Consider the following 13,843-nt stretch of genomic DNA (forward strand, 5'->3'; position numbering starts at 1 on the left):
ACGCCGTTGCACTTTAGCATTGGGGGAAAGAAACATTACATTACACAGGCTTTCCGAAATCACTATGCAATTCGTGCATTTTGCATTTTACCGTTCACCGATTGATTATCCATTCATATTTCCACGCGGTTTCTTTTTATTCGACAAGCTTATTGGAGTAGCGAGACGAGAAACGAAGTGACCCGTGTATGTATTTGCCAGTGAATTTTCAGGTATTCCATGAGAGTATTCAATCGTAATTCAGGGCAAAGTCGTTGGAGGTAAAATCCTTCGTCGCGAAACACGACACCTTATTATAACCACTCCGTGATTCATGTTGACCCCTTGGTGGTGAAAGGATCGGAAATAATTTGCAAGGTGAAAGGTGTAACCTGTACCTAAATAGTGATATCACAGCATAAAATCTCCGAGTGGAAGGACTTCGGCTGCGCAGCTGCAATTTTTGCGAATTTCTTTGCACCGTGGTTAAGGAGAATTTTTCAACAAGTTTCCAAGGCTTTGAATGGGATTGAAAATTCTCAAAGTACCGGACCGCTCGACTTTAACCAACGATCGACTCCCGGAACCAAGTGTGCGCATATTTAAGCAACTAAAACCGGGAAATATACATATCAGTCTTATATAAATCACCTCAGTGAGATCAAGGACGAAGAACAGGCCGAACCTGTCATTACGAGTCCGTTGAATTCTTGACCAAATCATTTCTCCGATACGCCAGCCTGCGATTTGCAAAGGATCTCAATTTATTCGCACAGGCGAGTAATTTTTTGGTCGAATGCCTTTTTTGCTTTGGATCTGCGGCAGAACGAATTCACTCCTTAGCCAGAGACGTATACAGTGCCGTTCAAAAGTTTGTGAACACTTTTAAAACTTTCGATCGGGACGTGAAGTTGAATATCTCGACCAAAAGTAGGCGAACGATTCGGGTGGAATTTGAAATTAGAAAAAAAACTATCTTTCGTACCTTTCTTTTTTTCACTTTTCTCTACGGCTTTGCTTGCACTCACTAAGCGATTTGAACTTTCTTGGAAATATTTACGCTCACGCGTTCACTAGTATGATTTATGTTACATGCTTTGACAATCGATGGATGTACGTATTCACCCTCAAACATATAAGCTGGAGTTTATACCTATTTCTGAAGTGAATCAATCACCTGAGTGTACTTTGCGTTATACATTTTCAAGCAGATCCCTGCAAGGTTCTGACCACCGCACTTTTTTTTGTCAAGAGAACGCAATAACTATTATTGCGAGACGTCCTACGTGCTAAGACCATTCATTGACAGAGAAAATTCCGCGGAAACTGACGAGTGACTTTAACTCCATCCTGGTGATGGTATAAAAAATTCTACCGCTAACGAGATGTTAATCAAATAATTATCGAGGATCAAACCAACCCCAGATCACGAAATTTATCGACCTTCTTCATTACGTACCTGGAGTTTATGATTAATCGTATCTAATAAAATTCATTAATAAGCGTTGACCTTTCCGTAACAAGATCCTGGCGTTAGCATTTTCTTGTATACATCGTAAGATAATAAATAAGCACAAATCTTAGTTGCAACAGCGCCCATATAATCAATCGATCCGGTTAATCCATTTAATTATTGGCTTCGAACAAGCAGCGATAAATTGACAAATTTGTGTGTCAAATATTGGCACGTCCTCCTCTTTTTATTAAACTCAACGACCTTTGCAAAGGAAACAGTGAACAGGAAATGGAATACTGACTCACGTGGGTATAATTTCATGAAAAATGGATAAGGAAAGTAAAAGTTTGGGCCGATACGGGACCCATTGAGAAAACGATCAAGATCAATTTATTGGCAACATGTTATCGTGCTGCTAACGTACCAGAGGCGGATAATTAATTTAGCGATTGAATCAAGGCTGCGGGTTAGATCGGTGGATCGATACCAGCGGTAAAACAGAGCAGCTGTTGTCCGTAATTAAAAATCTTTCGAATCCGTCGTTCTCGTCCTCCATAAGGTCCAAGGACGATGTTAATAACGTCGCTACACCGCTCGTCATTAGTCCCTAAGGCACTGTTCGGATTATCAAGCGCGTATAACTCGAGTTATGAGCCAGCATGCATACACATAACTGAATTACACCCGTAGATTTTACACCTGCTCAGTGCATAGATTCCAGAACAATTGGCTCAAGGTATATTACAGGTTGTTCCGTGCTCGTTGCCTGCGAGATAATTGATTTCTCTCTCTCTCTCTCTCGCTCTCTTAATAACTCTCGAGTCCACCTCACCGTCAAGTTTCTTGTCAACACTCTGGGGATCCAGCTTCTGCTGGATGAACTTATGCATACATGGAAAAGACGCCGAGAACGATTTTAATTGTGCATATATCGAACACTCCGTTGTCCAATATTTATCGACGCGACGGTGGAATGAGATCACGTCATATGATACATATAATACATTTTAATACGAGAAGGCTTTTGTAGTAATTAAAAGACAACTCGTGTCGTAAATCAATCGCGCAGCAGGTCTGGCTGGATATTCGAACCAATGTCACCAGACACTATGCTGTTTTTACAATGTTTACCGGACATTTTTTATCGAGATTTCAAAAGCGTTCTCAATGTTCGAAACGGTCATTACTCTGTCGATCAAAGTTGTGCGAGACGAAGAACTTTCACATGGCACTGATTTTACGGTAACTTGACAACGGTAATTTTATGAATATTTTATACAGAAGACACGTTACGGACAATTCTACCTCATGTTTCGTCAGCACTGATTCGTTAACGTTAAAGGCGCTTCGATTCGCCAGCAGCATGCCGAGTCCTTTGACGCATCAACACCGCAGTTTACGCGTCAGTTGACCAACGGACCGATCTTGTTTGGTCTTCCGATTGCAATTGGTTTCTGTTAATTCGGAACCCATTTCGGCTGAAACCAACCGGTATGTCTTACTTTCAATTAGAAGTGCATGGCACTGCTTATTCGTAGTTGCCGGAACGTTGTATCAGGTAGTCAAAGTGAAACAGGCATGTATGGGATGTAAAAAAATTACGCGTCGCAGTTTTACCAGATGATTCCCCAGGTCGAGATCGATGAAGATCCTGAAAGACATGCTCCTGCAAAATGGATCGTGATCTTGAAACAGGGTCCAATAGGTTTAGTAAATTTGAGGGTCCTAACAAAATTCTACTCGTCGAAAGGAACAAAAGTCTCTCAGGAACGATGAGTCGCAAGCAGCTCTTGCTCATAGAAAATGGTCTTTGAACATAGAAAAATATTTCTCGTCGTCTGTCAGTTTGACAAACGGATTTTCGGATCTGTGGTACATGAGTTATGGCCTAACTGATAGAAGAAGCGTCTTTAAGACCAAGAGCAAAAGAAACGCAGTATCTGACTTATGAATTTGATCATTTTATAGGTTAATTAACGTAAACGCCTGAACTATGCTCCTTCTGCAGTCATACTGTATTTGAATAATATATTTCAAGTGTCGACTTTACAATTATCAATATTATCTTTTCATACAATCAATCGTCGACACAACAATCTGACTTCAGTTGATTATTTTGTCAATAATTTGAACAAATTCGTTACATTTAACCAATCGCTTGAAAAATATATTCTACCTTTACCAAATTAATCCATATTTGGTCATTCATTTCTGAACAATCACGTGTCCTTCATTATTCTAATTTCGTCTCAACCATTTGCACAACTCTCACAGCCCTGTATAAGACTATAGCAGCACGCACTCACGTGCCGACTTATCGAAAGGTAGGTCTTCTCAGTTTTTAATCTTTATTCATCTACTAATAAGCATTTACTAAAAGCAGGTTGGCTTTTCACCGTTTGATGCAGGTCGTTTCGTTCTTGCATTTGACTTGTGCAATTCTTTATACGCAATGTCGTAGAGTTTAGAACATGCATGTTCGACACGGTATGATAAGTGGTGTGTTGATCGATCACCGGACTGTTCCGCGGGACAATTACACGAATTCCTGACACACATTCGACCCACGATCATTGGCATAGCTGACGATGAAGCCTGCTCTGGTACCTACGCCGATATTGCTGGCATTTTTACAACTTGTAATATCTGTGGAATACCATGAATAATCAGTCAAACAGCCATCTCCGTGACGACTACGATACTATTAATCATCGGTGTCGATACACCTGTTGATACGCCTTTACAGTCGTTCGTGGTAATAAACGATCGTATGTGGGTTACGTATGCGAGATGTATAACCGCAACACGACGAACTTCCGACCACTATTTGCCAACTGCGCAGCTTATCCTGTCACAGTTATAGGGTAAACCCTAGTTAAAACGTGCCGCCTGTGATAAAATGTGAAAAGTGACCTCTCGATGACTCCGGTGTAAGTGAAATTAGCCTGCAAAGCCTTTATCGATACTTGATTAGCCTGGAAGCGCTACGTGCGCACGTTGTACAGGTACCTACGAGCATGAATGAATCGCCTGTCTGAGGTAACAAAGCTTGTGAAAAACGAATGACAAAACGACGTGAGAATCCAGCCTTCCAAAGACTGTGTCAACGATACGTTAACGAGATCTAAAAATAATCCGCTACGCGTATGAGGTAGACGATTCGCAGATATTGCGAGGAATAAAACGAGATATGGTAAGCAGCTTTGCGGTTGGTGTATCGGGTGTGCTATTTGAACGCGCATCTCTTCCAGATTGTTGCCTCGAGCGGGAAACAAGTCCGCCGTTTATACCGAATCGCGATTTCGTTCAAGGCATTGCCGCACTCTGCAAGCGGGAGGCTCTTGTGCACGATACGTCTGCCAACTCGTTAACGTCACGTACGTAATACGCGTCGTTTCGTTACCACTTCTGGGGCACTGACAACGAACGCCTCGCAAATACCGCAATCCGACCTCGGTCTTGAACTCGCTCAACGAGTACGTTCATCGTGTAGGGAAACCCCCGAGAGTCGAGCAGCCGCCTTTGTCCACCATGGCGAAATTCGTGACGAATCCACCGGGTCTTTCCTCCTTCCCGTAACAGGATGGTCTGAATATTCCAGAGAAACTGGTCTTTGCGTACGCAGCCAACGACCAGACGCTCGATCGTCAATCGGCACCGGCAACTATGCGATAATGTGCGTTATCGCCGAGCTGTCCAGACTTAGTCCGGAGACGGTTTAAAACTTGCGCGAATTGAAACTTACTAGAATCAGGCATAAGAGTTCGGCAATTTGCAATCCGGCGAACTCTGCGAAACCGATCAGCGGCAAGTTGGCGGTAATGTTTCAAATTAGCGTTAAGAAAGTTTTATCGTGTTCAACGTTTTTCATCGTTTCTCTCTTCTTTCAATGGTTGCCAGATCAGAACAGTGAGAGAGAAGGAAACACGTGCGGTCAATGTCTGTCTCTTTCTAAGCATTTGATTCGTCTTCGGTAGATGGCTCAGTAATATATCACCGTCAAGCGAACCCACGGCTGCCCGTATTCATGTAGATTATAGTCGTATATGAGCAGAGATTCCAGTGTATAAGACGATCATTATTTAAGAATCAATGTCATATATTTCACCATAGTTTTTAAATTGTATATAGGTAAGAATTTATAACTGCGAGGAGATGAAAAACCTCGAAGATCGTTTCACAAGTAGATGGAATGTCACAGCGTGAGGTTAAGTTCTTGCATTCGAGCACATTGACAATAATAATTAATTGATACGATGAACAAAGGAAAGAAACTGTTACTTGATACGGTAAATACAGTAAGAAAAACATATTGTCCTAGCACAATGCTCAATGTCTTTTTTCTACTCATTTTCGAAAACAAATTTCACACCAAGGGCACTCGATATGAAAGTTACGGTTAGAAAGAAACGGACCTTGACCACGAACGTTTCTGTCCCTTTTTACGGACCTATGGATTTTTGGCCCAAATCCACAGTCCACGCTCTATGTCTCTACGCGTGTTGCGAGTGTAAGATTTGAGCCACGTAGGTAAAGAAATACGGAGAAAATAAGAGGAAGGGAGTTAACAAGTTCTTGGAAGTATTACGAGTATAATTAATACTTTCTCGACAACAAACAAATTGCTTCAGCGTAACAGAGCTCAGTATATCAACCAAAGGTCGCTCTTTCTTGTTAAAAACCGCAAATAAAAAGCCTGGAATGACTTTTTCGAAGCAGACGAAATTTCAAGAACGGAAATCAAAAAACAGTGTAGGAAGATTCCACGCTTCTCTCCCAAGTATCAATCCATGCGTACAAGCGACGTTGAATCCGCAGGAGTAGAAAAGTAGAGTTAAAAATTTTCCATAGCCACGGAAATTTAATCGAGATGTAGGATTCGATTGCGCATGAAAGAAACATCTTGAACACCGCGAGGCCTTTGGTCCTCACACCCGTTTGTTCCGAGCGTACCAAACTACGTCCTCGATAAATCTTCGGTCCAACGATGTCGCAGAGCGATAAGGAGCGGACAACGGTGCGCAATGCCGACAGCCCTTTGTAGCAGACGCTTGTTCTTCTCGGCGGCAACGCGAAGCCGACGAAGGTCGATTCCTCCGGCTCTATAAATCGCTGCGGAGATAAAGTCAAAGGAAGCTGTCTTTGCCCTTTTCCGAGTAGGCGGACGGACACCTGTGTAATGGTTTTAATAGCTGGTCGACTCGCTAAACGACCTGCAATAATTCGCCATGCTGCAGCGTACGCGTCACGAGTTCCTACATTGTCGCGATATTCGACCGTGACTGAACGAACGTTACGTGCAAATGGCAGCATCGCCGCGGCTGCAATATCGCGATCAATCAAATTCCGGATCAGCATTGAGTCATTCGGCGAAAAATTATCACCGATGACGCGAGCCAATCTACTTCGAGGTTACAACGTTGATACAGGACGTCGACGGAGAACTGACAACGAGCTGCACATCCTGCTCGGTCCGAGATATCGAAACTTTGCGTGACTTTATTTCCTTATAAACAATCAAAGTCACGCAGAGTATCGAAATCTCGAACTTCCACGGCCCTCTTGACAAATCGCGATGCAAGCTACTCGCGATTCGGTGACTGAACATCTTCGCGTCGCTGGGAAAGAAAACTACGGATCTAAAGAGCTTCTTTTAGATGGTCGATGTTCCAATCGCCGCACAACTGAGCTCAAGTTCGAACGAACGCAAAAAAAACCTGCGACGGTGGTGAATAATAAATTTAGCTCCTCCCGTTATTTCCCAGCTACAATTTTCGCCATTGTCTAGTGATTTTCCTTCACGTCGTTCCAATTGTCATTGCGCGGACAAGGCAGGTTCTTTCCACGTGTTGAAAAAAGTCGAGCCTCAGCAAACACGGTGAATCCCCGACGGCTGTCTTACCTTCCGAGAAGAATCTCCGCAGACCGCACAGTATTGACGTAGATCGCACAGGTGCTTCTGACGGATTGTCTAATTGAATAGCGAAAGAACGTAGTTGTTATTTAAAACCGCGACCACGGACCTCTATGTGGTGGTATTCACGAATCCACCGAGTGCGTACTACCGAAACATGATGAGTGACTAAATCCCTTCACGACGGTTTTTCCATTCCATCCGCCTGTTAAGGTTTGGTGAACGATCTCTACGCACTACCTGTTTTAATTGGGACAGTAATAGCTTGACGCACGCCGGCTGGCCACACAATCCATCTGGTCATTGACCGTAAGGTTTTTGGATTGGTTAGCCGGCAGCAATGGGAGAAGAGAGATTTGCGATAGTCGATACTATACCAGCACAGAGTTTGCAAAAACTGATCACCTCCGAACGCACTGTACCTAAATTCTGCTGACGTACGAACCTGATTGGTATGAAAAAAGAACAGGAGCCGGTGTTAGATGTATGTTCAGCGATTTAGATATTATTTTATCGGCGGCGATGACGTGAAGCAAACCTGAAATCTTTTTTCATATCACCCAATATCCTTATAAGGCTCATCTATGGTGATTGGGTTCGGTATGTTTTTTTTTTCTTTGTTTTTCGTATTTTGTTTCTTGTTTTTCGTATTTTTTCAATGATCATTCCATACATTCGTGTCGTGCTATACGGAAAAAAAACCGAATGTAAAACAGACGGTAGGAATTTAGACGAGATTATATGAAGAAAAAAAAATCATACAAAATTTGCTGTTGTGTTGTCGATCGGCTTTTTCTTATTTTTTCACTTGTCATTTCAATTGCTTGATTTCACTGCACGGATATCAAAATCATTCGCGACCGATCCTTTCTCGCGACACTGTTTATTCCATGATGAAAAAAAATGTTTACCGTATGCAACTGCAAACTACGTAGCGAAATAGACGATTTGCTTTTTACGATATTTATAATGATAATGATATCATCGGGCGACCAACGATAAACTGAGTCGATGAAACGTAAAAAAAACGTAAGCTAACTTGTTAATGTACGTGTGGTAATGTGCATGTGGCGAAATTTTCGAAGAACAGCGTGAATATCGCAGAGAAGTTTACAGTTGCAAGTAACGAACGCTAATCACTCGCAAGTCAACAAGCGGCATCGCAAATCAACTATTTGAATTCATACTCGTTGCCGGTCCCGTCGTTGAAATGAAAAAAAAGACATACTCACATTTTGATGAATGTCGACTGATGAATGCGGTTAACGGATGATGTCATTTCTCATTGACAGCAATTGAAGGTATTCAGACACATCGAGACACTAATCAAGAGCGAAGCGGATCACAGTTCTGATAATTTATATCGGAGTAGTCGGACAATAATCGTATTTATCGATGAAAATAACTGCTTCTACGAAATTGATCCTCGCAACTTAATTCTAGAATGAGTATAATAGAATCGGTTTCACATTGTTCGGGGAGGAGGATTTTATTGAAGAATATTCCGTACACTACCTTTATTGCGGATCACCGTTGAACAATATCATAAAACTTGAATATTCGATTTAATGATGGTACAACTTGAAAACATAAAATGGGAGAAATTAATTTTTAAGTGAAACTTTCAGCAGTAATTAACCATACGCTTTAAACTCAAGGAAGTTACTTTAATAATAAAACGTGAAAGTACTTTAAGAGCTGGAATTCTGAGATTTGACTTGATTATTTGCGCGCAATTGCTCGAGCCTACTGTATTACCTACGTCTATCAATTTCACAACGACACGAATGTATCGCTGAGGCTCGGCATACGGCTACGTCGGTCCCTGGTTAAGAGTGTAAAAACAATTCATTCGTCAGAATAAAATGGAATAAAAATGACGTGCACAGCCGTAAACCGAGTAGAATATGAACCCCGTTATACCGGTACGAGTAGTAAAATGTCTATGCAAATCGTGTAAAATTGTTGAAAACAGAAAGAAAGAATAAAACCAAATTCAGTCAATCGCTAAAAGAGTCTGAGCAAACGTTTGGTTCATCAATGATGAATTGGAAATTTCACGCGTCTATAGAGTCGCAAGGCTCGTGGCTTCACTGAGAGTTTCCAAAAATCGAGCGGGTAGTCCCCACTTACTGCTACACCCTTTACGATTTTCCTTACAAGATGCCGAAGGCTCGGCAGGCTTCGCCTCGAACGAAGGGACTTCTTCGATCGGGGATTTAACAGCCTCGTAGCTGTCCAATTGTGACTCCAAATTACGCCTGGAGCGCATTTCGTTCACGGAAATCGACTCCGAGTTCGAAGCCTCGGCACCGAGACTCGTTTCGAGGACCCCCGACTGCTCGTTGCGACTTCCGAAGGGACGTCTCCAGAAACTGGAATGCCTTCGCCTCTTCGTCTGGGGCTTCTTAGGCTCTGGAAGTCCTCCGGATAGCCGGGAATTCGGGGTCGAGGTCGAGGTCGAGGTACCGAGGTCCTTTTTGAACTCGACGAAGCGCGCGACGTTCCCCGCTAATCCTCCGGATATCGTGATCTCCAGCCTGGTCGTGTCGTCGGCTGCCGTTTCGCCCTCGAACTGCAGGGGGAGAGAAGTACTCGCAGCATTTTCCCGGCGACTCGTCGCTGGCCGGGTCGCCGGATGCCGCAAGGACGAGTCACTCCTCGCTTTCAGGGCCTTCGGAGATCCCGAGGCGCTGGCGTATCCCTGACTCTCGTCCTCTGGGGGCCTCTTCGAGCCGTTCCCGAATATCACCCTCACTTCTATCATGGACCTCGAGGACATCTCCGCGCGCTGCGCGACTATTACCGGGCTCAAGACAACAGCTGAATCCGAGCATCGTTCGTTCGTCCTTCGCGCCGATGACGAGTCCTCCGTTCCGGACCCGGAACCGTTCGGAACTTCTTCAGGGGTTATCACTGCGGCAAAAATCGCACCGTTCAAGAGTCAGTCGGCTTTTCGTCATGATCGATATTGCGGGAAGGTGAGAGAATTCAATATTGAGGTGGAGGAAAGAGGTCACGGCGAGGTCGATCCGGAGGACGAATTGTTAAGCAATTCTGATCTAAATATGTTCTCAAGTTCCATTTCTTCACGACTGAGAATAAATCAATGTTTTTTTTTATCCTTGTTCCCGCATAACGAAACTACAGCCGTAACACTTTATGATTTTAGCATACCGTTTCGTATAAATGTTTATGCGACCAGTCAACTTTAGCGCGTGTAACAAATCATCTAAAATTAATAGCTTCAACGATCCCGCAGCGGCTTAAATCGTATCGCTATGCAAATTTCACGAATTGATACTTACGGCTGTCTTAGAAGTAACTGCAAGAATGAAGAAACAAAAATAGTAAACCGAACACCAACGTTTCGACGCTATGCGCAAAAACTCAACGATAGTTTGATGACAGTGAAAAGATGAATCGCAGGTGTCCTTGAGATAGAATAAAGTGGTTGAGAACGGACGAATAGCAGATATCGAAGGAGATACGTAACCAAACACTTTTGTGAGCTCACCTTTTTTCTTGAATCGTCGAGATATGAAGCATCCAAAGGGAATCGCACAGAACGAAAAAATTCCAACAACTGCCCCGGTTACTATGGTAAACATGTTCCAACGAACCATAAGCTGATGAACGTGTACATGAACAAAAATTTCAATCAAAACGAGAACTATTCCGGAGTAAAGCGACGAAAATTTAATACCGACAGAAGGGAGACTGAAAATGGAGCTAAGAACAGCAACACCAGCTTACTTCAAGTGCTTTCGATGGACGTGGTAAACACGAGAGAAAGAAAGTATGAGAGAGGGAGAAAGAGAGAGACTCTTCGTAGGGAAACAGAGAAAGACGTCCACGTTGTCAGTAAATCCTTGCCTTGGCAATAAATCGATGGCGTGTGTGGCACTCGTACATATTCTCACGTGCAACGGCACGACGACACACAACTTTGGACGTGGTTCGATTGAGTTGGTAAGGTAATCCCTGAATGAATTCGTTGAGCGGCGTTTCATACCTGACGGACGAATAGTGTTCTTGAAGTGCTATGGTCCAAAGAGTCAATGTCAGGTGTGAAAAACGTATCGTTCAAAGCATATTCGGATGCTGTGGATCACATGACGCGATCACGTTTGGAGAAGATTGTGTATACGAATAGAAACGTGAGATCAGACGTATGCATGCGAATGCTCGATTTGAATCAAACCAGCCCGGTGAAATATGAATTACGATATTCTCCGCTGCGGATCGAACCTCATGTGTTTATGTGATTCCCGAGAGTTGTAAAATCGCTTTTAACGACACAGCCCACAGCCTGGTTATAAAATTTTCTAACGGACCTTGGCCCAGAGCCTGAGTAGTTTTGCCTGAAACCAAGGAAAGAAAAATTCATACAGGGTAATAACGGACAAAAATCCATGCCCGAGCAAAAGCGGCGTTGCCGCATCGTATCCGTGGCTTTGCCATCGATAATTGAGTGTCCGAAGCATTACGCAAGTTACGTCGTTTGTTCCACTTCATAAAACCGGGCAGCCTGCGCGTTCGGTGCTGTATCTGCATGGTAAAAAACCCTGTTAGCATAACGCTCGTTTTTTTAAATCTAATACATCGTTGCGCTTCAGCGACACCCATTGAAAGATCTTTGTTTATTTGTGACTAAGCATCGTTGTGCTGTTAATTGTTGGAGGTAGCTAGAGAATTTTCTTTGGTTTCAGATGGACGTGTAAGCACGTGCGATCGAAATCAGGAAGTATGAAAACGAGTTCGGATTATAAGGAAGAAACAAAAAATGGTGTTGAAATCATAGGTGTCTTATTGGTTATTCGACATTAAGCAACAGGCGTCGTTGAGAAATGTATGCATTAAAAAAAAAAAAAATATATCTTCGAACAAGCTCTTCCGCACTCTGGCAGACTTAGAAGCTTGGTACTTTCATCGCTTCTATCGATTTCCGGGCGATTTAATCTAAGGTTTTATCAAATCCAAGGATTTTTTCACGAACGCCTCGATCTTATCGTCGACAATATCAAGTATAATCGTATCCGGTATCGCGTCTCCCATAATTTACACGAGAAGCTCAGAGTCTTAAACTTTTTCCACTCGATCCATATCGCTTTGAACGTTAATTACACTATTTACAAGAAGCAAGCGAATTTTTTACACACTCGACATTGGCAGTGTTCTCGTTTTTTTTACACCGTAGGCACTAACGTCTAACATAATGCGACAAATTGAGTCGAGTTATTTGTTATTTTTGCGATAATTTGCACGCATCCTCACTGAGGTCAAATTTTGAGCTGGCCGATTAGTCAATAAATTGTCCAAATTGACTTGAGACACCGGTTAACCAGCACGTAGCTCTGCAATGTAAATCAGGGTAAACAAGCTCTTCAAAGTTGACTTGCCTGTGTTGAACCAGAACAGTTGCGCACAGTGTAGAAGAGAAACCGCGTCAGCAACAGCTTGGTAATGGCACCGGTATTCAAGGAGCGACCTCCACCTCCTTCTGTCAGGTTCAACGTGATTCACACCCCGCGACAGGCTTCAAATGAAAATTAGGGTATTACAAATTGTCGTCGATATAATATCGTACTTTTCTCAGGAAGAACGCGGTACCGTACATATCTGAAGATATTTCAATGATCGCTTTCGATCGAGGAGGATCAGGTGGTCAAAATATCGCGTCGATTCTCCGTCGCAGGTTTCTTCCGTCTATTGCACAATTTTACGCCGGCCTCGCGTATTATACAGCCGAGTTGGAAAAAACCAGATCGCTTCGAGGCCCGGCAAAAAGGGCAGGCAAGCCAACCGCGGATATTCCGCACAGTGTGACGAAGAGGATACGCTACAGGTTGATAGTATTATAGTAGCTGCGCTAGTATCGGGAATAGTGGTGTTTATTTACCTTGCTACGCGTCACGCTCGATTACTCAGGATTGGCGTTTTTTTTTTTGCCACCTGAAATATCAGCTGCAGCCGCGGGTAGAGCACGTGACAATTGATTCTACTATTATTTCTCCAACTTTCGTTACACCAGCAGTTGCGGTTTTTCGCCGGTGGAAGGACGCGAGGTCCTTGATTTTCTCACTCGTAAAGTCTGAGGCCATTGTTGCCGAGCTTTTATCACGTGCGGCGTCCGTGTGCGGAGCTATCAACCGGATGCTGGACCTGGAGTCGGTTTTTGCACTCCGAACAGGAGAATTAGAAAAATAATCATGAAAGAAACCAGCAATTCCTCACCTCCGAAAGATCGCGAGGTACACAAAGGCGCGTATATCGCCTACATAACGGCCTGCCGATTCCGTCTCATTGTCAGCAAAAAGTTACAGATTTATCGAGCATGCGCTTTACAGCACGGAACAACTGAACAGACTCTCTGTGACGGTTGCTCGGTAGCCAGACTTGTACTTTACGATTGGTATAAAGCAGAAATTAGGGTGTCGCATTTTCGTATTCGGGATTATTTGTTTTTTATTCACCGCCAATCGTTATCCAGG

General features: G+C 43.3%; 1 protein-coding gene across 1 annotated transcript; it reads right to left on the bottom strand.

The window, feature by feature from the left end:
• Nucleotides 1-8,812: 8,812 nt before the first annotated feature.
• On the bottom strand, nucleotides 8,813-12,999 carry LOC124298139 (uncharacterized). Its single transcript, XM_046749785.1, has 3 exons — nucleotides 12,968-12,999; nucleotides 12,752-12,888; nucleotides 8,813-10,265 (listed from the first exon to the last, which is right to left on the bottom strand). Exon 3 carries the CDS (start codon nucleotides 10,129-10,131, stop codon nucleotides 9,415-9,417), a length of 717 nt encoding a protein of 238 aa, XP_046605741.1. The 5' UTR covers nucleotides 10,132-10,265; nucleotides 12,752-12,888; nucleotides 12,968-12,999; the 3' UTR covers nucleotides 8,813-9,414.
• Between the last annotated feature and the right edge of the window lie 844 nt (nucleotides 13,000-13,843).

The sequence above is a fragment of the Neodiprion virginianus genome, chromosome 2, assembly GCF_021901495.1.
Source record: "Neodiprion virginianus isolate iyNeoVirg1 chromosome 2, iyNeoVirg1.1, whole genome shotgun sequence".
Lineage (NCBI taxonomy): Eukaryota > Metazoa > Arthropoda > Insecta > Hymenoptera > Diprionidae > Neodiprion > Neodiprion virginianus.

What these genes read in the sequence shown, in the direction of transcription:
- LOC124298139 (XM_046749785.1), bottom strand. Translation starts at nt 10,131, where the DNA reads ATGTCCTCGAGGTCCATGATAGAAGTGAGGGTGATATTCGGGAACGGC.